The sequence below is a fragment of the Oncorhynchus mykiss genome, chromosome 10 (assembly GCF_013265735.2).
Source record: "Oncorhynchus mykiss isolate Arlee chromosome 10, USDA_OmykA_1.1, whole genome shotgun sequence".
NCBI classification, from domain to species: domain Eukaryota; kingdom Metazoa; phylum Chordata; class Actinopteri; order Salmoniformes; family Salmonidae; genus Oncorhynchus; species Oncorhynchus mykiss.
In genome coordinates this window covers 62,844,054-62,867,274 of record NC_048574.1, presented here as the reverse complement: position 1 = coordinate 62,867,274, position 23,221 = coordinate 62,844,054, and the positions used below count along the sequence as shown (strand labels likewise).

Genomic DNA, 23,221 nt, shown 5'->3' with positions numbered 1-23,221 from the left:
ATTAATTGAGTGTAGGTAAACTTCTGACCCACTGGGTATGTGATGAAATAAATCATTATTTCTACTATTATTCTGACATTTCACATTCTTAAAATAAAGTGGTGATCCTAACTGGCCTAAGACAGGGAATGTTTTCTAGGATTAAATGTCAGGAATTGTGAAGACTGAGTTTAAATGTGTTTGGCTAAGGTGTATGTAAACTTCCGACTTCAACTGTAGATGACAGGCGCAGCACCGCTGCTGGATTTTTCACGCTCAACAGTTTGTGTGTATCAAGAATGGTCCACCACCCAACGGACATCCAGCCATCTTGTAGGAAGAATTGGAGTCAACACGGGCCAGAATCCCTGTGGAAAACCTTTGACATCTTGTAAAGTCCATACCCCAACAACTTGAGGCCGTTCCGAGGGCAAAAAGGGAGGGGGTGCAACTCAATATTAGGAAGGTTTCAATGTTTTGTAAGTAATGTGTTTGATTCTAACATGTATTGACTCAGGGGTTGAATACTTATCTAATCAAGAGTTTTATTTTTCATTTTTTACTTACAAATGTTACATTTTTCTTACACTTTGACAGAGTTTTGTGTAGATCGTTGGAGAGAAAAAAGACAATTTAATCCATTTTAATTCCACTTTAACAACAAAATTTTGAAAAAGTAAAGATGATATTGTGTTTGTACTGTGTAGGCTAAATTATGTTCACAAATGCCTATTTCATTACTTCTATTCAACAACTTAATTTTTTTCCCAAGACACTTTTGTTGAGAAAATGAATGCAGATTTGTAGTGGAGACATGTGCATGTTTGGTTTTCATATGGTGTATTTAAAATGAGTTTTGTTTAATAAAAACAAAATGGGACTTTTCATTCTAATACTTTTTAAAATACTTGTCTCTCTTTAGTATACACCGCATCTTATCTCACCCTATTCTGTATACACCTGACAGCACATTGTAACCAATATACACTTACTAAATATACCTACATGTACCCATACACTAACAAACACCTACTGTACATTTCAAAAATAGTTAAGTCTATTGATATGTCTACCATGATGGCTTTAACAACAATGAAGTCATTCTGTAACTACAGTATAGGACTCAAACGTAGTGGGGATGGGTAAACACTCCATGTTGAAAGTGTGTTTATCTGTGTGTACCTGAGGGAGTGTATGTCTGTGTAATCTGTATCACCTGTCTCTACTAGGATGAGGAGGGTCCAGAGGTGCTGCAGGTGAAGGAGGAGGGTCTGGGGAACTCTGAGGGGAACATGGTCATGGAGGACAACCAGACTACATCTGCTCCTGAACCCACAGAGGAACCAGCTGAGCAGCACAGGACCACACACAGTCTCACTGAGGTGAGCCCACTGAACTACTGTCTGAATGGTATTAGGTCAGAGCTCGTATCCACAAAGCCTCTCAGAGTCGGAGTGCTGTTGTCTTATCAAACCATGAAAGTGTGTAAAGTAATCAAAAACTAACATGTTTGCATAGTATTCATAGCAATCCCTCATTGCCCAATCAGATAATGCTTCATAGCAGGGTGCTCATATCAGATTTCTTGATCCAACATCCTCTCACTCTGTATCTCTTACAGTCAGTAGACATGGAGGATGGGAAGCCTGATCTGCTGCTGGTCAAAGAGGAGACGGACCAGAGAGCATTGACCTGCTGAGTGGACTAAAGATGGGGGAGCAAGGTAAAGGGGAAATAATTACAACTTATGTTTGCATACAAAAACACACATCTTAATTTGACCAGGTAATTGACCCCAAAAAAATCCATATGTAGCGTTTTCTGACACGTTTGTAAAGTCTATTTTCTAACCTCTTCCTGTAGGTGGTTGGCTGGAGGGCAACAGATTAGACTGGGTGGCCAAATTGCATTCCAAGACTCAGACGGGTGCAGCCAAGGTCCCAGGGGACGACACCACCGAGCAGGCCAGGACCAGAGGCGACAGTCAAAACTGTAACTCGGCCACTCAAGAACATTCAATGTCTTCTTGGTAAGCAACACCAGTGTAGATTTATCCTTGCGTTTTAGGTTATTGTTCTGCCGGATGGTGAGTTAATCTCCCAGTGTCTGGTGGAAAGCAGACTAAACCAGGATTTCCTCTAGGATTTTTCCTGTGCTTAGCTCCATTCTGTTTATTTTTTATCCTGAAAAACTCCTGTCCTTAATGATTACAAGCATACCCATAACATGATGCAGCTACCACTATGCTTGAATATCGGGAGAGTGGTACTCAGTAATGTGTTATGTTTGTGGCAAATCCAATACAACACTTTGTATTCAGGACAAAAAGTTAATTGCTTTGCCACATTTTTTGCAGTATGACTTCAGTGCCTTGTTGCAAACAGGGTGCATGTTTTATTTATATTCTGTACAGGCTTCCTCCTTTTAACTCTGCAATTAGGTTAGTATTGTGGACTAGCTACAATGTTGTTGATCCTTCCTTTGTTTTCTCCTATCATAGAGCCATTAAACTCTAACTGTTTTAAAGTCACCATGGGCCTCATGGTGAAATCCCTGAGCTGTTTCCTTTCTCTCCGGCAACTGAGTTAGGAAGTATGCCTAACTGTATTTTTGTAGTAACTGGGTGTATTGATACACCATCTAACGTGTAATTAATAACTTCATCATACTCACAAATCATGTTAAACCCTATTATTGCATACAGAGTGAGTCTATACAACTTGCTAAGCATATTTTGACTCCTGAACTTTAGGCTTGCCATAACAAATCTAAATGTAATCAATTTTAAATTCAAGCTGTAACACAACAAAATGTGGAAAAAGTCAAGAGGTGTGAATACTGTATTTTAACGAAGTGAGCTCAGCTAACCTGTCAGAGGATGGGCAGAGGGAGAGAACGAGAGAGGAGCACCCTGGAGCACTGGATATGAGGGAGGATGTAAATTATGCATTGAATGCACCATTTACCATGGCAGAGGTGAAGACAGCAATAGGCAAGGCTGGGTTAGCTTCACCTGGGAAAGATGTTTGCTTTGTCATATTGGCCCATGTCCGCGATGAGGCTCTGGATAATGTATTGGATTGAGGTCAAAGCTTTGTGATGGCCACTCCAATACCTTGACTGTTGTCCTTAAGCCATTTTGCCACAACTTTGGAACTATGCTTGGGGTCATTGTCCATTTGGAAGACCCATTTGCGACCAAGCTTTATCTTCCTGACTGATGTCTTGAGATGTTGCGTCAATATATCCACATAATTTTCCTTGTTCATGATGCCATCTATTTTGTGAAGAGCACCAGTCCCTCCTGCAGCAAAGCACCGCCACAACATGATGCTGCCACCCTTGTGCTTCTATTCAGTTCTATTTGTGTTTCATCAGACCAGAGGACATTTCTCCAAAAAGAACTGTCTTTGTCCCCATGTACAGTTGCAAACCGTAGTCTGGCTTTTTTATGGCGGTTTTGGAATGGTGGCTCCTTCCTTGCTGAGCGGTCTTTCAGGTTATTTCGATATAGGACTCATTTTACTGTGGATATATTTAGATACTTTGGTACCTGTTTCCTCCAGCATCTTCACAAGGTCCTTTGCTGCTGTTCTGGGATTGATTTTCACTTTTTGCCCCAAAGTACTTAATCTCTAGGAGACAGAACACGTCTCCTTCCTGAGCGGTTTGACGGCTGCATGGTCCCATGGTGTTTATACTTGAGTACTATTATTTGTACAGATGAACGTGGTACCTTCAGGTGTTTGGAAATTGCTCCCAAGGGTGAACCAGACTTGTGGAGGTCTGCAATTTTTTTTCTGAGGTCTTGGCTGATTTCTTTAGATTTTCCCATGATGTCAAGCGAAGAGCTACTGAGTTTGAAGGTAGGCCTTGAAATACATCCACAGGTACACCTCCAATTGACTCAAATTATGTCTATTAGGCTATCAGAAGCTTCTAAAGCCATGACATAATTTTCTGGAATTTTCCAAGCTGTTTAAAGGCACAGTCCACTTAGTGTATGTAAACGTCTGACCCACGGGAATTGTGATACAGTGAAATAATCTGTCTGTAAACAATTGTTGCACAAAGTAGATGTCCTAACCGACTTGCCAAAACTATAGTTTGTAAACAAGTTTTAATGACTCCAATCTAAGTGTATGTACACTTGACTTCAACTGTATGTAAGATTATGGAGAGACTTACTTCCTGGAGAACAGGGGGTTAATATTGCCACATCAGAGTGGGTTCAGGAAGGGGAACTATGGACCCAGTGCTCTGCTTAGAAGCAGAGGTCAGGAAGGCCCAGGTCAATAAGGAGACTGTTGTAGCTGTCTTGTTTGATGTGGATGGCATATGATATGCTAATCAAGCTTGACCTTATTGGTGTAGGAAGTAGAACGTTCAACTGTTTGGAAGGTCTATCCAGGTGAGGGTGGGGCAGCTACTTGGTGGATAATGGTAAACCACAGGGGAGCGTGATTAGTTGGGATGCACCGACATTACAATTTTGGCCGATAGCTGATATTTTCCTTGCCCCAAAAAAACAATACCGATAACCGATATTTACAATTTTAGCGGCCTTTAAGCTTTCTAGTACATTTAAATAGTTTAAACACACACTAAAAAGTTATTCTGTTGGCATTTACGTATGTCCCCATTACCAGTAAAACATAATCAAAACCTATTTCTTTCACTTACTTGCTGTGCGGTTTTGATGTTCATTTATTCAGTGTTAACCAGGATTTCATCATACATGTCAAGCAGTGAAGTTTCAGCTCTCTTTGTCCGTGGCCTCTCTTCCTCCGTGCGCACTGTCACTGTTTCTATCTTGTCCAGCTGTGTCTGTAACATTTCACATAAACCCTGCTGCTTGTCTGCATCGAAGTAGTGGTCCTTGCATCGAGCATGGTGGCGAAACCGTAAAGAGGCTCAGAGAGAATCCCAACGAATCGCTTGTTCACAGCCTTTTGCAAGTTTTAACCCCGCGGTCTGTGTCGGCAGTTTCGTTGAGCAGGCGTTTCAATGCCGTGACAGAGGGTATCACGTCTGCTGCAGACGCTGTTGATTAGCTTATTTCTCGAGTCAGTTCGAATGTAGCTAGGAGTGTGTTCATGTTTCCAAGTTTCAAACATGTTCTCAAATGGCAGCAGTGGTATGAGAACCAGCACATTCTTGAGCATGTAATACGGCTTTCCTCGGTACGAAATTCTCGTTGACCCACTGCGCTGTCAGACTCAGCATGTTCACTGGGCTGACAGCGGCTGGTCCAAATTTCAGTCGTGAAACTAATAGCAGTGACGCCCATAGCAAGTAGCTTATGAATGTGCGTTTCAACAATACTCTGTAACTCCGGTAGGGTAACATCTGAAAAATAGCACATACTTGGTAGTGTGTACCGGGGCTTGAGTTGCTCGACCAGTCGACGAAAGCCCAAAATCATCCACGACATTGTTAAGGGCAATGAATTCCAATATCTTGGCGATAATGGATTTCGCCTCTGAGTTGTCTCGCTGAAATGTATTTTTTGTGGCGTCATTACGTCATCTACCTACATTATATAGGTGTGCACGTCAGCTTTGACATTGGTTTTGCACTTCAGCGTTAAACTAGACACCGGGCTGATGCCGATGTTGGCATTTTTAGCTAATATCGTCCGATTCTGATATGCTTACCAATTTATGTTGTGCATTCCTAGTGATTTGTCATCTTTTGTTCTCAATCAATATCAATTATGTTTACTCTCAGGTACAGCTGGATATTGGAAGGTCTTTATTTGCAGATGATGGGGCCTAATGGAAGAAATGTACCATTCACAGTCAGGATGTACAGGAAGCAGTCGATGAGGTGGTCATTAAAGTAGGGATTCAGATTCTCTGTAGAGAAGTCAGACAGTGTTCTTTACCATGAGGAAGGTGGGAGATGAGGTACGTCTGAGGTTGTATGGGAGAAACTTGGGGGCCTTCAGGTTCCTAGGGATGTACTTTGACATAAGGCTGACCTGGGTAGAACACATTGAGAGAGTGGTGGGAAAATTCTATAGGTTCTGAATGTGATGCGCTGTCTGTAGCTTATGGTTCAGATGCCAGGATATCACTGGAAAGATTAGATGTCATACAGGCGCAAGGACTCAGAATATGAAGCCTGACAGAGTAGTGGTGTGCGCTGTCTCATTTCATCAGTACTGATAAGCCTGCAGTCCTTTAGCTCACGCAGCACCAGATAAAACCTGCTGTATGAGGTACTACAAACCCATCTATCTTCTATATACAGAGGGAAAAAATCGAATCAAATTTGATTTGTCACATGCTTTGTTAAGAATAGGTGTCGACCAACAGTGAAATGCTTACTTCCGGGTCCTTTTCCAACAATGCAAAGTTAAGATACAAAAATACAAAGTGACACAAAGAATAAATGCACAGTAAATAACAATACAGAGTAAAAATAACATGGATATATACGGGGAGTACAAGTACTTAGTCAGTGCAAGAGAATTAGCACCAAAAAGGGTCAATGCGGGTAGTAAAGGTAGCCATTTGATTAGCTATTTAGCAGTCTTATGGCTTGGGGTTATAAGCTTGTTGGTCCCAGACTTGCTGCACTGGTACTGCTTGCCGTGCGGTAGCAGAGAGAACAGTGTATGACTTGGGTGACTGGAGTCTTTGAACCTTTTTTGGGCCTTCCTCTGACACTGCCTGGTATGGAGGTCCTGGATGGCAGGGAGCTTGGCCCCAGTGATGTACTGGGCCGTACTCACCACCCTCTGTAGTGCCTTGCGGTCAGGTGCCTTGCAGTTGCCGTACCAAGCTGTGTGCATCCAGTCAAGATGCTCTCAAAAAGTTGGGGGCTGGAGAACAGCAGCATGAGAAAGATGATAGGAGGCCACCTTAAATAGACATAGGTTGGGACACAACCGGCTGAATAATTAATAATTAATAAATTACATATCATAGGAAAATATCCACCAGGAAGGTGTGATTATTGCCAGGAAATATAAACAGTAGAACATGTGTTGATATAGTGCGGGCAGTATAAGCGGAAGAGAGATATTTGAGCATCTGTATTTTATTTAAAAAAATATATTTTACTGTTATTTTACCAGGTAAGTTGACTGAGATGAGAGAGAATGGGATACAGGAATTTAGTGTAATGAGTCCATTGAGTAGAATATGGACATATACAGTATCCGTTTTTTTGTTGTATTTTTTACAAGATAAACGGGGCAGGCAGGCATTATTATGTTTCTCCCGGTCTCTGGCCCACACTCCACTCCAGCACAGTAGTAGGTGGCAGTAATGCACTAACAACATAGGATGCCAACTGCCCAAAAATACCACCGAAGAAGTAAACGGACGCGAACAGTGACCAAGAACAATTACCACTTTAGCGTTTTTATTGTTGTATTTAGACGTTTATTAACACACTGGAACTCAAAGTATGCCGATTTTTACTTCACGGCATCACATAATTACCTCAGGTAGTCTGTAATTCGTGTTGGAAACAGGACTTGGTTCATATACCTATGTTATCTAGGTAACGCTTGCTAGCTGCTAACAATGGCTGACTGTATGGTTTTTCACACTCAAATAGCCTCCATTATGGAGGTGCTAGCGAATGCAGCCGTGGCAGAGATCTGTAAATTAGTAGACGACGACTATGCAGTGTTTCGTTTAGAAGTTACTCAAAGCCAGAAAGAAAACAGGGGATTGCGGAGGAAACTACAGCTACTGGAACTGAAGGTGGCACGGGAGCGCGCAGAGAGGACAATACGAGAGCGCGTCGTCGCCAGTCGTCCCAGTAGTGTCAAGATCCTCGACCGATACAGAGGAATGGCAAGAGGTACATTTTGCAGAAGGTTGAGGGGCTTGGCGAATTTGTTCAAATGTGTTATCCAGAATTGTGTCTTGGTCAGTGTTTGGCTAGTGTGCAATAATTCCCTTGATTACTTCGCTATCTTGTACAATGTTTTATTTATTTTACCTTTATTTTACCAGGTAGGTCAATAAAGAACAAATTATTCTTGCACAAAGACACTGTCATATTCTAAACAGATACTTTGAATTACTGAATGTCCTATTGTCATACTCAATTAAAAGCATGTGATGCATGGAACATAATCAATCAATAAATGACATATAAAGAAGTTATGACAAGTGCTACCTTACATCCTTGCCAATTGTAGACAGTGTCAAGTGTACAATATAGTATTGAGCATTGACAGTTGGTGACTTAACCACTCCCTTTCCCCCAATCACTCCCTCAGGTGAAGGACATCTCACTGGGGGCCACAGGAGCTTTGTGAAACCAGCGGGACACAACGCGTGGATAGATGACCAACCTATAGCTATAGATGAGGGGAGTGGAACCTCAACCCAGCATGTTATTGTGATAGAGGTTAGTGTCTTAATGTAACATAAAAAATTACAATACATTTAAATGTGTCCTGTTTTATTTCAGAAACACTCCCCTCAGCTATTCATATGCTTACATGTACATCCTTATTTATATGCCATAGGGGAGCTTGTGAGACTTAGATTTTAGTCATTTAGCAGACACTCTTATCCAGAGCGACTTCAAATCAAACTTTTTGTCACATCCCCCGAATACAACAAGTGTAGACCTTACTGTGAAATGCTTACTTACAAGCCCTTAACCAACACTGCATTTCAAGAAGAGTTAAGAAAATATTTACCAAATAAACTAAAGTAAAAAATAATACAAATTAACACAACAATAACGAGGCTATATACAGGGTGTACCGAGTCAGTGTGCGGGGATACAGGTTAGTTGAGGTAATTTGTACATGTAGGTAGAGGTGAAGTGACTATGCATAGATATTAAACAGCGAGTAGCAGCAGTGTACAAAACAAATGTGGGGGGGGTCAATGTAAATAGTCCAGGTAGCTATTTGATTAATTGTTAAGCAGTCTTATGACTTAGGGGTAGAAGCTGTTAACCTTTCTGGCGCAGGCGTTCCGCTAGCGACCCACCTCGACAACATCCGGTGAAATTCAAATGACAGAAATATAAATATTTAACATTCATGAAAATACAAGTGTGATACATCAAAATAGAGCTTAACTTGTTAATCCAGCCGCTGTGTCAGATTTCAAAAAGACTTTACCACGAAAGCACACCATGCGATTATCTGAGGACAGCGCCCCGCATACAAAAGCATGAAAAACATTTTTCAACCAGGCAGGTGCGCCACGAAAGTCAGAAATAGCGATATAATAAATGCCTTACCTTTGATCTTCTTCTGTTGGCACTCCAAAAGGTCCCAGCTACATCACAAATTGTCCTTTTGTTCAATAATGTCCTTCTTTATATCCCCAAAAACTCAGTTTAGCTGGCGCGCTTCGTGCAATAATTCACCGGTCTTGCTCATATCGGCTACCAAGAGCGTTATCACACAGTCATCCAGAACAGCTGGTGCTAGGACCAAAAGGCTCCTTAACAGCTTCAGTGTTGCTTGCCTCGAAGCCAGCATAAAAGGCATTTAGCTCGTCTGCTAGGCTTGCGTCAGGAGCAATTAGAGTTCAACACCTTGCTCGGGGATTCGAACCAGCAACTTTTCAGTTACTTAACCAACACTCTTAACCACTAAGCTACCTGCCGCCCCCAGACTTCCCTACGACATTGTTATGCAAACCTATTATGTATCGATAATAACCTCCTCTCTTCTTGTGTCAGTCTGCAGATGCAGAGGCTGCAGGTCCTGGGGTCAATCAGGAGGGGACTGAAGGAAAGGACTCAAGACACAGAGACATCCAGACTGGAGCGCTCCCTGTAGCCACGGAGGACCGCGCCGCCACGCCCCGGCCCAGGACCTCCCGCAGCATCACGGAGGTCAGTAGAACGCTGAACGCCATCCTCAAGCCAGAGACCGACACAGAGACTTTAACTGTAACACACAGGCTTTTACACACACGATCTGACCCAGTTAGACTGGGGCCACTGGGCTGTCCTCCTGCTCCCGGCTCAGAGTATTTACTTTACAGTAACCCGAGGACTGTTCCTTCCCATCGGGACTCGGGTGACGCGTTAGGGACTGGCAACGATCCGTATTGTTCTTACACTACAGAGATGGACCCTGGCAACATGCCCTTGGGTTTAGAGACACAGACTGATCTGTCTAGAGGGGACTGGAACCAGTACAGTAGTAGTGTATACTCCGAAGGGTGCCTAGATAAGAAAAGTGATGTTATAGACTGGTGACTGTGAAAATGGAGGGCGACGCTCCTCTGACATGGAATGTCGACGAGAATCACTGAGGAGAAGAACACTCAGACAGATTTCTTAGATTATACGGAAAGCTTAGATACAAATCCAAATGTCCCCACCTACTCCCCTTAACACAAGTTCAGGGATCACGACCCAGTGTCCACATTGATGGGACCTTCCAATTCACAGGGCCACATACTTTTCAATCAGGTATTGAAATCAAACGACAGGACGAGACCCTACACTCGGGGAGGGGGAAAAACATTCAGTCAATAGTTAAGAGACGCGTTTTTTCTGCATGTTCTGTAACAAAGGCTTCAGCTGCCCCCCGTTCGCCTGTATGCTAAACTGTCTCCTACCTTCATCTACACTGATTGAAGTGGATTCAAAGTTGACATCAATAAGGGATCATAGCTTTCACCTGGTCAGTCTATGTCATGTGAAAAGCAGGTGTAAAGGTTTTTATACTCATTGTACATCACATCTGATGTCACCCTATTCTGCATTGACCCAACAGCGCTTTATAACCAATATACACTTACTAAATATAGCTTTACATACCTAACAAACACCTACTGTACACGTCAAAACAGTTTAGTCTGGTTTGGCTTTTGCTGATTCATATTTGCATTTTAACAGATGCTCTTATCCAGAGCGACTTACAGTAGTGAGTGTGCATACATTTGATCAGTTATCAGTTGTAGCCTTCATCTGCCTTTCCAGCCGTTTGGGAGATGGGACACCTTTATCCGCCTGGTCAGCCGTTTAGGAGTTGTGGCTTTGAAATTGGGAATTGTCCATCTCCAAGACTGGCTGCCCGCCAGGGTTTGAGAGCGCATTCTACCCAACATTTTCCCATAACACTGATTTACCCACAACATCATATTTATATCCGCTGTGATGGCATTAACAATGATGACGTCATTCTGTAAATACAGTCTAGGATGGGTGAACACCATGCTGAAAGTGTTTATTATGTGTGTACGTACCTGAGGGGGTGTATGTCTGTGTAATCTGTATAATCTGTCTCTTCCAGGAGGAGGAGGGTCCAGAGGTGCTGCTGGTCAAGGAGGAGGGGAGTGAGGAGGGTCTGGGGAACCCTGAGGGGAACATGGTCATGGAGGACAACCAAACTACACCTCCTCTTAAACCCACAGAGGAACCAGTTGAGCAGCACAGGAACACACACTGTATCACTGAGGTGAGCCCTCTGTAAACTACTGTCTGAATGGTATTAGGTCAAGGCCCATATCCAGAAAGCCGCAAGAGTAGGTGCGCTGATCTAGGATATCAACTTATTCATTATGATCTAAAAGGCAAAACTGATCCTAGAACAGCACTCTGAGACTCTTTGTGGATACTGACCCAGGTCTTGATTCATTTTGTCTTAAGTGTGGGACCATGCCTTTTGAATGATCAAACCATTAAAGAGTCAAGTAATCAAATCAACTAACATATTTACACAATACTCATAGCAATCCCTCTTTGCCCAATGACAAGATGCTCCATAGCAGGGTGCTCATATCAGATGTCTTGATTCAACATCCTCTCGCTCTGTATTTCTTACAGTCAGTAGACATGGAGGATGGGAAGCCTGATCTGCTGCTAGTCAAAGAGGAGACAATAGAGGATGGACCAGAGAGCATGGATCTGCTGAGTGGACTAAAGATGGGGGAGCAAGGTAAGAGAGAAATACATATAGCCTACATACAGTAATAGATCTTTAGTGAGACTAGTGATGCACCTGGCTATTATTAATTGTTCACAGCTAATCTCTCCGAAGACACTTGGGCAGCCCATTCCTTCATTTTGGATTGGTGTCTTGCCTTTGTCTGACACTTCAGCAACTGGTTACAGTTTGTTGGTTCTGTTGTTGTTGGAGTGAGGCCTAGCCTACCGGTGAAGTGGGTCTCATTCATTTTTTGGAAACGATTTTGCTGGAGGGAAGGTTTTGCCAAATCCTGTCGTAAGGAACCCGATGGGTTATCAGAAAATGACCCAGCGTGTGCCGTTACACGTGCTATGTCTAAGAAAGTCGTCGGGAGCAAGGCTAGAGGATGTCAGCAATCCCACAATGGTCAATCTGTCCGAGATGTTTATGGGTGATCCTGATTTCACTAAACCTCCTTGAGTTGACCTCTCCTTTGACAACCTCAAAGATGAGCGAGTTTGCAGGACCACTGAAGGAAGAGGGGGTCCCTACAGTTGATACTTTGATGATGTATAGGAGGAAGCAGTTGGTTGCTGAACAGAGTAAAGATGTTTCCCTCTCCCCTCTTTTTGCTGAGATACGTCCAGAGCAGGAGCTTGAAGTTTGTGTGGCTTACTTTGACAGAGATGGTGTTCTAATGAGGAAATTGAGTTCTTGCGCCACTTTTGGCCAGTACGATTGGCCCAGTGTTTCTCAAGTTGTCGTTCCAGTTACGCTTCGACAAGAGATACTGAGGTTGGTCATGATGGTAGTATGGCAGGCCATCTTGGGGGTCAACAAGACGTATGAAAGTATCTTGCATAACTTCTTCTGGCCTGGTCTAAAACAGGACTTTGTGTCTTAAAGTAAATCCTGTTATGTTTGCCAGAGGATGGGTCAACTGAACCAAGCTGTGCCGTTTGCACCGTTACTGCCTATTCCTGCTTTTGATTTGGTATTTGGTATTTCATTAGGATCCCCATTAGATGTTGCAAAAGCAGCAGCTACTCTTCCTGGGGTCCAACACAAAACATGAAACAATACAGAACATTAATAGACAAGAACAGCTCAAGGATAGAACTACATACATTTTTTTTAAAGGCACATGTAGCCTACATATCAATGCATACACACAAACTATCTAAGTCAAATAGGGGAGAGGCATGGTGCTGTGAGGTGTTGCTTTATCTGTTTTTTGAAACCAGGTTTGCTGTTTATTTGATTATATGAGATGTAACGGAGTTCCATGCAATACTGTCCGCTTTCTTGAATTTGTTCTGGATTTGGGGACTGTGAAAAGACCCCTGGTGGCATAAGTGTGTGTGCGTGTGTGTGTGTGTCAAAGCTGTGTGTAAATTGACTATGCAAACAATTTGGGATTTAACACATTAATGTCACTTGTAAAAAATAAGTGATGCAGTCACTCCTCAACTCTTAGCCAAGAGAGACTGGCATGCATAGTATTTATATCAGCCCTCTGATAACAATGAAGAGCAAGACGTGCCACTCTGTTCTGGGCCAGCTGCAGCTTAACAATGTCTTTCCTTGCTGCACTGGACACATGACTGGACCATAATCAAAATTAGACTAAACTAGAGCTTGCTTTTTGGAGTGTGGCGTCCAAAAAGCAGAGCGTCTCTTTATTACGGACAGACCTCTCCCCATCTTTACAACCATTGAATCTATATGTTTTGACCATGACAGTTTACAATCTAAGGTAACGCCAAGTAATTGAGTCTCCTCAACTTGTTCAACAGCCACACTATTCATTACCAGATTCAGCTGAAGTTTAGAACTTAGGGAATTATTTGTACCAGATACAATGCTCTTAGTTTTGGAGATGTTCAGGATCAGTTTAATACTGGCCACCCATTCCAAAACAGACTGCAACTCTTTAAGGGTTTCAGTGATTTCATTAGCTGTGGTTGCTGTGTATATGGTTGAATCATCAGCATACATGGACACGCATGCTTTGTTTAATGCCAGTGGCAGGTCCTTGGTAAAAATAGAAAAGAGTAGAGAGCTGCCCTGTGGTACGCCACACTTTACATGTTTGACATTAGAGAAGCTTCCATTAAAGAATACCTTTTGATTCTATTTGATATATAACCATAACACGCACTTTTTTTCAACAACTGGTTGTGGTCAATAATATCAAAGGCTGCACTGAAGTCTAACAGTACAGCTCCCACAATATTTTTATTATGAATTTCTTTCACCCAGTCATCAGTCATTTGTGTCAGTGCAGTACATGTTGAGTGCCCTTCTCTATAAGCATGCTGAAAGTCTGTTGTTAATTTGTTTACAGAGAAGTAGCATTAACAGTTTACTAAGAGCTGGCAGCAAGCTTTTTGGTCTGCTGTTTTTTTTGGTATGCTGGCTTCCCTCCAGGCCTGAGGACAAAGACTTTCCTCTAGGCCCAGATTAAAGATATGACTGATATGAGTGGCTATAGAGTCAGCTACAAATCCTCAGTAGCTTTCCATCTAAATTGTCAATGCCAGGAGATTTGTCACTATTGATTGATAACAATTTTTCCACCTCTCCCACACTAACTTTACAGAATTCAAACTGCAGTGCTTTTCTTTCATTATTTGTTTTTTTTTATGCATGAATACGATGGCTCACTGTTCATTGTTGCCATTTCCCGCCTAAGTTTGCCCAATTTGACAATGAAGTAATCATTCAAATAATTGGCAACATCAAATGGTTTTGTGATGAATAAGCCATCTGATTCGATGAAAGATGGAGTTGAATTTCTGCCCGTAATTTTCCATCATTCTTTATATTATTGATCTTGGCTTCATAATACAGTTTCTTCTTCTGTTGTATACATAATTTCTCAATTTGCAGTAAGTCAGATGTGCAGCCAGATTTATTAGCCACTCCTTTTGCCTTGTTTTTCAATTCCTCATCAATCCATGGAGCCTTAACAGTTCTAACAGTCAGATTCTTGACAGGTGCATGTTTTATTACGCTTTTTTGCCGACATTTACTGACACCGGCCATATTCAACGGGTGTTGTACACTTTAGCTTAACAAAATAAAGTCCCAGTATTTAAAGATGACCGCAATATACCGATACACTAATGCTGAAAACGTAAAAAATCTTAACATAAACCATAAGTCAATTTGACCCCAGAACTGGACTCAATACATTAAATACTTTAACGGGTACGTGGGACGCTAGCGTCCCACCTGGCCAACATCCAGTGAAATTGCAGAGTGCCAAATTCAAAAACAGAAATACTCATTATAAAAATGAATAAAACATACAAGTGTTATACATCCGTTTAAATATGAACTTCTTGTTAATCCAACCACGGTGTCAGATTTCAAAAAGGCTTTACGGTGAAAGCATACCATGCGATTATCTGAGAACAGCACCCAGCAGACAAATCATTACAAACAGTTACCAGCCAAGTAAAGGAGTTAAACAAGTCAAAAATAGCGATAAAATTAATCACTTACCTTTGATGATCTTCATATGGTTGCATTCACAAGACTTCCATTTACTCAATAAATGTTTGTTTTGTTTGATAAAGTCCCTGTTTATATCCAAAAACCTTAGTAAAACTTCAGTAATCCACATGCGCAGACGTAGTCACAACAGGCAAATGAAAAATCCAAATAGTACCAGTAAAGTTCGTAGAAACATGTCAAACATGTCAAACGATGTTATAATCAATCCTCAGGTTGTTTTTAGCCTAAATAATCGATAATATTTCAACCGGACAATAACGTCATCAATATAAAAAGTAAACAAAAAAGGCGTGCTCTCGGTCGCGCACATAAAAAACCTCTGGGACACTGTAGGGTCCACTCATTCAGAGTGGTCTTACTCGCTCATTTTTCAGAATACAAGCCTGAAACAATTTCTAAAGACTGTTGACATCTAGTGGAAGCCATAGGAAGTGTAATTTGAGTCCTAAGTCAATGGATACTGTAATGGCATTCAATAGAAAACAACAAACATAAAAACAATTATCAGGATTTCAGTACTGTTATACTCAGACAATATTTGAACAGTTTTGGAAACTTTAGTGTGTTCTATCCAAATCTACCAATTATATGCATATCCTAGCTTCTGGGCCTGAGTAGCAGGCAGTTTACTTTGGGCACGCTTTTCATCCGGAAGTGAAAATAGTGCCCCCTACCCTAGTGAAGTTAAGATTGATTACCTGCTACATTCAAAGATAATCAACCTACAGCACTACACTAAACTTCACTTACTTGTGGTATTGTTGTGTCTCTGACTGATTAAATTATATGACAGGCTATTTTATCAAATCGATTACCTAACGTTTGATTGATTACGTGATTTAATTAAACCATGCAACAATTAACTTGTTAATAACCTGGGGCACCACAGAAGGGTGTTTATAGAGCTGCTGTCTTCCGAATAAACTCTTAAAGATGTTTTATGTCAATAGCGGTCCATTATTAATCGTCACCTTATTCAGTCTTATCTGAACGTTGTAAAATTCCTAGTTATCTTCACAAACCCCGGCAATACAAAAATTGGCTTGATTATTTATTAACTAAATACCTAAATAATCACACAGAAATACTTTACACAGGATGGATCATACATCTATTACTAATCATGTCATAAAATAAAAAGTCCCTAGCAGATGAAACCAATATAATGGCTGGTTACGCAAAGAAAAGGGGTTGGGTTTGAATCAAAGATAGGGAAGACTGAGGGACAAAGGGGATTGGGTCTCTGTCGGACCTTGAGAAGCTATGCTACCGTAAATACAGAATCTTATGCATTCTAATAACCGCCTATTCGGAAAAGGAAAATGCAAGATATAAACACTCAGCAAAAAAAGAAACGTCCCTTTTTCAGGATCCTGTCTTTCAAAGATAATTCATAAAAATCCAAATAACTTCACAGATCTTCATTGTAAAGGGTGTAAACACTGTTTCCCATGCTTGTTCAATGAACCATAAACAATTAATGAACATGCACCCGTGGAATCGTCGTTAAGACATGAACAGCTTACAGACGGTAGGAAATTAAGGTCACAGTTATGAAAACTTAGGACACTAAAGAGGCCTTTCTACTGACTCTGACAAACACCAAAAGAAAGATGCCCACGGTCCCTGCTCATCTGCGGGAACGTGCCTTAGGCATGCTGCAAGGAGGCATGAGGCACCAGTCCTCACGCCTCACTAAAATTACATTTAATAATTTCACAAATAGTTTCATATTTAAACATTTTAAATTGCACAACAAGTCCATGTGAATCTGATAACTAGAATGTGTGGCCTTTCCAAGATACAATTTATGTCGTCCTATCATCAGATATAATCCCCACACAACAACTGACCTGACATCATATTCTTTAAGTACCAACGGACACTTTCAACTGGTTGGATTACACAAATATTGTACCTTTCCCCAACCTTTTGATGTTACCATATTCTCTCTATGTTAACAAAGGGCTTTCCAAGGGTCCATTCTGTAGGGTGGAGGGAAAAGGGGAAAGGTATTTATGGGGGTCATAAACCTCATACAACAGGGCAACGTCATGACAATATTGAGATATAAACTTGGTAATGCTTTCACTGATTGCACATAAAGCAGCATTTCCCCAAGGATTTATTTTCAGCAGTGGTGGAAAGTTAGTGCGGGTGGGTCGTTTCTGTGGCCAGCGGTGCCATCTACGATCAAACATTTTAGAGGACCTCCTCTTGACCGCAGAGACCAATTTTGTTGCTTTAAAGCAAATTTTCCAATACACATTTTGCATTGGAGCGGAGATAACATTATACAGTTTTAAAGCTAGTTTCCTGCCATTCTACACTTTGTCATTGCTGCTCACAGCAGTTTACATACAAAAACACACAATGTATGAACCTGACCAGGTAATATCCCCCAAAAAGTTCTCTGCCATTTTTGTAACCTCTTCCTGCAGGTGATTGGCTGGAGGCTAACAGAGGAGACTGGACGGCCATTTTGAATTCCCAGACCCAGACCGGTGGAGCCAAGGGCTTACGGGACAACATCACTGAGCAGGCCAGGACCAGAGGCGACAAAGTGGAGGTCAGTGGCTAGGACAGCGTCCTTAACTCGGGGCTGCGGAACAACACTGTTAAAAACAACCAGAAACAGATAGTTGAACTTACTCTCCACAACTGACTGACTGAGCCCTGGGCTAGGCGTATATTTGGTCTGCGGGTACAGGGAGGTGTCTGTATGCGGCGGGAGAGACAGTCTCAGACGAAAGAATGTTGCGAACGACAGAGCAGCGGAAGGATTTAGAGTCGTCAGGCTAGGGCTGAACTGTGGTTACCATTTTATAATGTCATGTTTCTGTGTGTAGAGCAAATGGGTTCTTACATAAACCTATATGCTTTTCTGTTGAATTTGTGTTTACAGTCTGCTGTCCATGAGAGCCTGCTGTCATCCGGTATTGCTGGTGGGAGAGACTGGGCCTCTGAGGTGGCTAGTCACAAAGCCTGGCCCCGGATCAGAACCCTGGATCAGCAGCCTTCGCTCTTCCTTCCCGAGTCGGAACCAGGACCCAACTACGAGGGACAGAGACTCCACCACCACACAGAACACAACCAGTGGACAGGTGGACTGAACAACCTCAGTCCTGGTGGTCATCAGAGAGACAGAGGCTCTAGTCAGGGATCCAGTCTGCAGCCCAGACCCTTCTCTTCACAGTCTCAGTGCAGGGATGTAGCAGGGCCTGGGGCTGATAGAGATAGACCCTCCTGTTCCTATGATACAAACACCACAGTGTCCATGATAAACAGTGCAGGTCTTCCTGGGCTTCAGCCTTCACAGAGAGTGGTGGGAGACCCCCCTGGTAGGAGTCTAACAGGAAGTCTTTCCTCTCCATCAGGATCTCGTCTAATGCCTGGTGAATGGGTTCATAGAAGGTCTGGGTCTAGCCTTCCTCATTTAACTCATGGTTACCCTAGCAATACAGACAGAGTCAGGATGGGTGTTCAGCACAAGCGCTTCCTAGCCTCTAACACAGCACAAAATCCCAACAACACCCAAACAATGGCTAGAGGTCAAGGAGGGAGCTCAAAGACTAACCACCTGAGGCTGGCTCCTGCTTCTACCTCCTCTGGTGTCATTGGGAGGCCGAGCATTAGGACTGACGCCGACAAGCCGTACACCTGCCCAACATGTGGGAGGCGCTTTGCTAAAGCGAGCTATGTGAAGATGCACCAGACCGTTCACACCAAGGAGAAGCCCTTCAAGTGCAAACTATGTTACAAGAGCTTCTCCTTCCTGACTAACCTTATCAGACATAGGAGTGTCCACAATGGGGAAAAATCATAGCAGTGTGGCCTGAGATGTACACTGGGGGTGTCAGGGTGACATATTATAGTTATGTGAAGTGTCTTTGGGTAAGAGAGTAATTAACCACATACCCCTCATTAACCCTTTGTTAACTTGTCTTTTGAAACAGGCTTGTGTAAACTGTTTTTAGAGAGAGAGTAAACCTGGGCTAGAACAAGGATAGTTGAATATTTACCTTACTGAGGTGATGTAGATGGAATGAAGTAATTGTATTTTCTACTGTGTTCTTGATAACACACTGTTCTTCATAAACAAATCTGCTCTGAGCTTGAAAGATGGTGATCATGAAGGAGATTTGATGTGTAATGTAATAAGCAATGGCGTATTTGAAAAGAACAGCATGCATACCCTTTTCATTTAACCACATCCTTTGAGCTATGAAGCCAACCATTAAGTATGAGGCGTTATACGTGCCTATTCCTTGATTGTAATATTCAACCGATAAGGCAATGCCACAATAGTGATTATTGGAAGAATTGAACCGCTCATGCAACGAGAACCGGAAGCACCGACTGCTAGCTGAGTGGATGATTGTAAGTAGAAACTTCAGTGCAAACTTGTTTGGAAGACTGTTGTGGGGGGCGCAGACTGCTATAGAAGGTTGACTGGAAGATAGCTACAGATTGTTAAACCAGATAGATAATGTGATTGAACCAAAGATTTTTGGTATCCATTACTGGGAGTTACAGGTTAGGTACTGTTTGGTGTAGCACAGAATATTTTCTACCAACCCTAACTTCAAATTGTATTGGTCACATACACATATTTTGCGGGTGTAGCTAAATACTTATGTTCCTAGTTCCAACAGTGCAGTAGTATCTAAAAATGATTCACAACAATACACATAAATCTAAAAGAATGGAATTAAGAAATAAATATTAGATCGAGCAATGTCGGAGTGGCATTGACTAAAATACAGTAGAATATAATACAGTATATACATGTGAGATGAATAAAGCCGTATTTAAACATTATTAAAGTGACTAGTGTCCCATTATTAAAGTTGCCAGTGATTCCAAGTCTGTATATAAGGCAGCAGCCTCTAAGGTGCAGGGTTGTGGAAGCCGGCTAGTGATGGAAATTTAACAGTCTGGTGGCCTTAAGACCGAAGCTGTTTTTCAGTCTTTCGGTCCCAGCTTTGATGGACCTGTACTGATCTCGCCTTCTGGATGATGGGGGGTGAACAGGCAGTGGCTCAGGTGGTTGATGTCCTTGATGATCTTTATGACCTTCTTGTGACATTGGGTGCTGTAGGTGTCCTGGAGGGCAGGTAGTTTGCTCCCGGTAATGCGTTTGGGCAGACTGCACCACCCTCTGGAGAGCCTTGCGGTTGCGGGCGGTGCAGTTGCCATACCAGGATGCGATACAGCCCGACAGGATGCTTTCAATTGTGCATCTGTAAAAATGTGTGAGGGTTTTAGGTGACGAGCCACATTTCTTTAGCCTCCTGAGGTTGAAAAGGCTCTGTTGGGCCTTGTTCACCACACTGTCTGTGTGAGTGGTTTATTTCAGCGATGTGTACGCCAAGGAACTTGAAGCTTTCCAACTTCTCCACTGCGGCCCTGTCGATGTAGATAGGGGGGTGCACCCTCTGCTGTTTTCTGAAGTCCACAATAATCTCCTTTGTTTTGTTGACGTTGAGTGAGAGGTTGTTTTCCAGGCACCACACTCCCAGAGCCCTCGCCTCCTCCCTGTAGGCTGTCTCGTCATCATTAGTAATCAAGCCTGCTACTGCTGTGTCGTCTGCAAACTTGATGATTGAGTTGGAGGCGTGCTTGGCCACGCAGTCATGGGTGAACAGGGACTAGAGGAGGGGGGCTGAGCTCGCACCCTTGTGGGGCCCCAGTGTTGAGGATCAGCGGGGTGGAGGTGATGTTTCCTACCTTCACCACCTGGGGGCGGCCCGTCAGGAAGTCCAGGACCCAGTTGCACAGGGCGGGGTTCAGACCCAGGGACAGTCAATATGTTGATAGAAGTTTGGCAGCCTAGTCCTCAGATTTGCTTTGTTAAAATCCCTAGCAACAATAAAATGCAGTGTCAAGATATGTGGTTTCCAGTTTGCATAAAGTCACCCTCTAAAAGAGCCTTACGGTCCGCGGCGGTGGAGTTGCGTACCAGGCTGTGATGCAGCCCGACAGTATGCTCTCGATGTGTGCGCAGAGGAATTTGAAGTTATTGACCGGCCCCATTGATGATGATGGGCGTGTCCAGCCTGGTTCCCCCTGAAGTCCACAATGATCTCCTTTGTTTTGCTAACGTTGAGGGAGAGGTTGTTTACCTGGCACCACTCCGTCAGAGTGCCTACCTCCTCTCTGTAGGCTCGTCGTTGATCAGGCCTACTACTGTCATGTCATCAGCTAACTTGGAGTTGGAACTGTGTCAGTCCATGCAGTCTTGGATATACAGGAGGGGACTAAGGACACCCTTGTGCGGCCCTCATGATGAGGATCAGTGGCAAGGAGCTAATGTTGCCTACCTTCATCACCTGGGGGCGGCCCGTCAGGATGTCCAGGACCCAGGTCCATATGGAGGAGTTCAGACCCAGGGCAGTGAGATTTTTAATGAGCTTATTGGCACTATGGTATTGAAGGCTGAACGTTAGTCAATCGATGAACAGCATCCTCACATATCCATTCCTTTTGTCAAGGTGGGTAAGGGCAGTGTGCAGTGCAATGGCGATTACGTCGTCCTTGGATCTGTCAGGGCGGTATGCGAATTGGAGAGGCCGAGTGTGTCGGGAAGGGAGTAGGTGATGTGGTCTTTGTTGTTACTTTCCCTTTCTTGGGCATGGGGATGATAGTGGACAGATTGAAGCTGGTAGAGAGGGCTGTAATCATTGGTTGACGCGAAAATAAAAAAAACAATGGCGGCGGCAACACGACCCACCATCGGATTACCAAAAATGTATAGAGGCCTGAGCTAGAGATTGAAAATGTCAGCACATGGTCTGAGGGTGCGGCTTGAGATGCTGTCTGTGCCGGCAGCAATGCGAGAGTTAACACGTTTTGAAGGACTTACATACATACTCAGTGGAGACTGTGTGTAGCTCATTGTGCTCGACTCTTGAGAAAAGGGTCTTTAGCTCGTCTGGTAGGTTGGCGTTGGTGACCGTGATGTGGCTGGATTTCTTTTTGTAATCCGTGATCGTTAGGAGACCCTTCCACATACGCCTCATGTCCGACCCATTGAATTGCTCCTTCACTTTGTCCCTGTACTTGTTTCGCCATCTTGATCAATCTGAACTGTTAAACCAAACTATTGTTTTTTAAATCAATCGACGATTGTGCACCCCAATACATAGACATGCTTTTGAGTTATGTACCCAGTAGGTCCCTCACATTCTCTGGCACTGGCCTTTTTAACTATCCCAAATCCTAGGACCAAGATGCAGCTTTTGGTTCTATGCCCCCTGCCCCTGGAATAGCCTGCCAGAGAACCCGAGGGCGGCCGAAACTGTGGACATATTTAAGAGATCTTAAAACGCACCTTTTTAGCTTTGCTTTTCCTTAGGGTGCTTTTTAGTCGTTCAGTTTTTGTTATTCTTTTGTTTTATTATCCTCATGTTTGTTGTGTAATAAATATTTCAGTTTTCATTTTCATAGTTTTTGTTTTTTCCTGTGAAGCTCAGAGCATCGCATTCATGTCTGAAATCTGCTATATAAATAAAGCTTGATTTGATTTTTTAAAAGTCAAATGTATTCCCACAGAACAATGAGACAGATATTTCACTGGATGTATAAATGTGAAGCATCCACTTGGCGTTTCCACTCACTACCAAATATGTTAGAGGAAGCCCAGTGGCCGGCAGTGGGAGAAGATGGATGTTGGCAGACGTTCTGCAAAATGTTCTCATCTATGAAACATTTGATCTCAATACAGTTTTCTGTTCCAAACATAGTGGACTTAAGTATTGTAGTTGTTACCCTTTGCCAAAGTATTAAAAATGGCATTGTTCAGGAGTGCAAGGGCAAATTGAGTTATTGTAGGTGTTCCCTAACGGTAATATGCAAATATAT

General features: G+C 42.8%; 2 protein-coding genes across 4 annotated transcripts in view; one reads left to right on the top strand and one right to left on the bottom strand.

Moving 5' to 3' along the window:
- LOC110534616 (oocyte zinc finger protein XlCOF7.1-like) overlaps nt 1-23,221 on the bottom strand; it is a 1,104,347-nt gene that overhangs the window by 635,760 nt on the left and 445,366 nt on the right. The window lies entirely within an intron of this gene.
- On the top strand, nt 4,073-20,174 carry LOC110534618. Its single transcript, XM_021619534.2, has 7 exons — nt 4,073-7,800; nt 8,225-8,355; nt 9,655-9,810; nt 11,222-11,386; nt 11,755-11,866; nt 17,800-17,927; nt 18,264-20,174. The coding sequence occupies exons 1-7, from the start codon at nt 7,518-7,520 to the stop codon at nt 19,182-19,184; spliced, it is 1,896 nt and encodes a 631-aa protein (XP_021475209.2). The 5' UTR covers nt 4,073-7,517; the 3' UTR covers nt 19,185-20,174.

What these genes read in the sequence shown, in the direction of transcription:
- LOC110534618 (XM_021619534.2), top strand. Translation starts at nt 7,518, where the DNA reads ATGGCTGACTGTATGGTTTTTCACACTCAAATAGCCTCCATTATGGAG. An exon ending in ATACAGAGGAATGGCAAGAG is followed by an intron (nt 7,801 to 8,224) that starts GTACATTTTGCA and finishes TCACTCCCTCAG; the next exon opens with GTGAAGGACATCTCACTGGG. An exon ending in ACACACACTGTATCACTGAG is followed by an intron (nt 11,387 to 11,754) that starts GTGAGCCCTCTG and finishes TATTTCTTACAG; the next exon opens with TCAGTAGACATGGAGGATGG.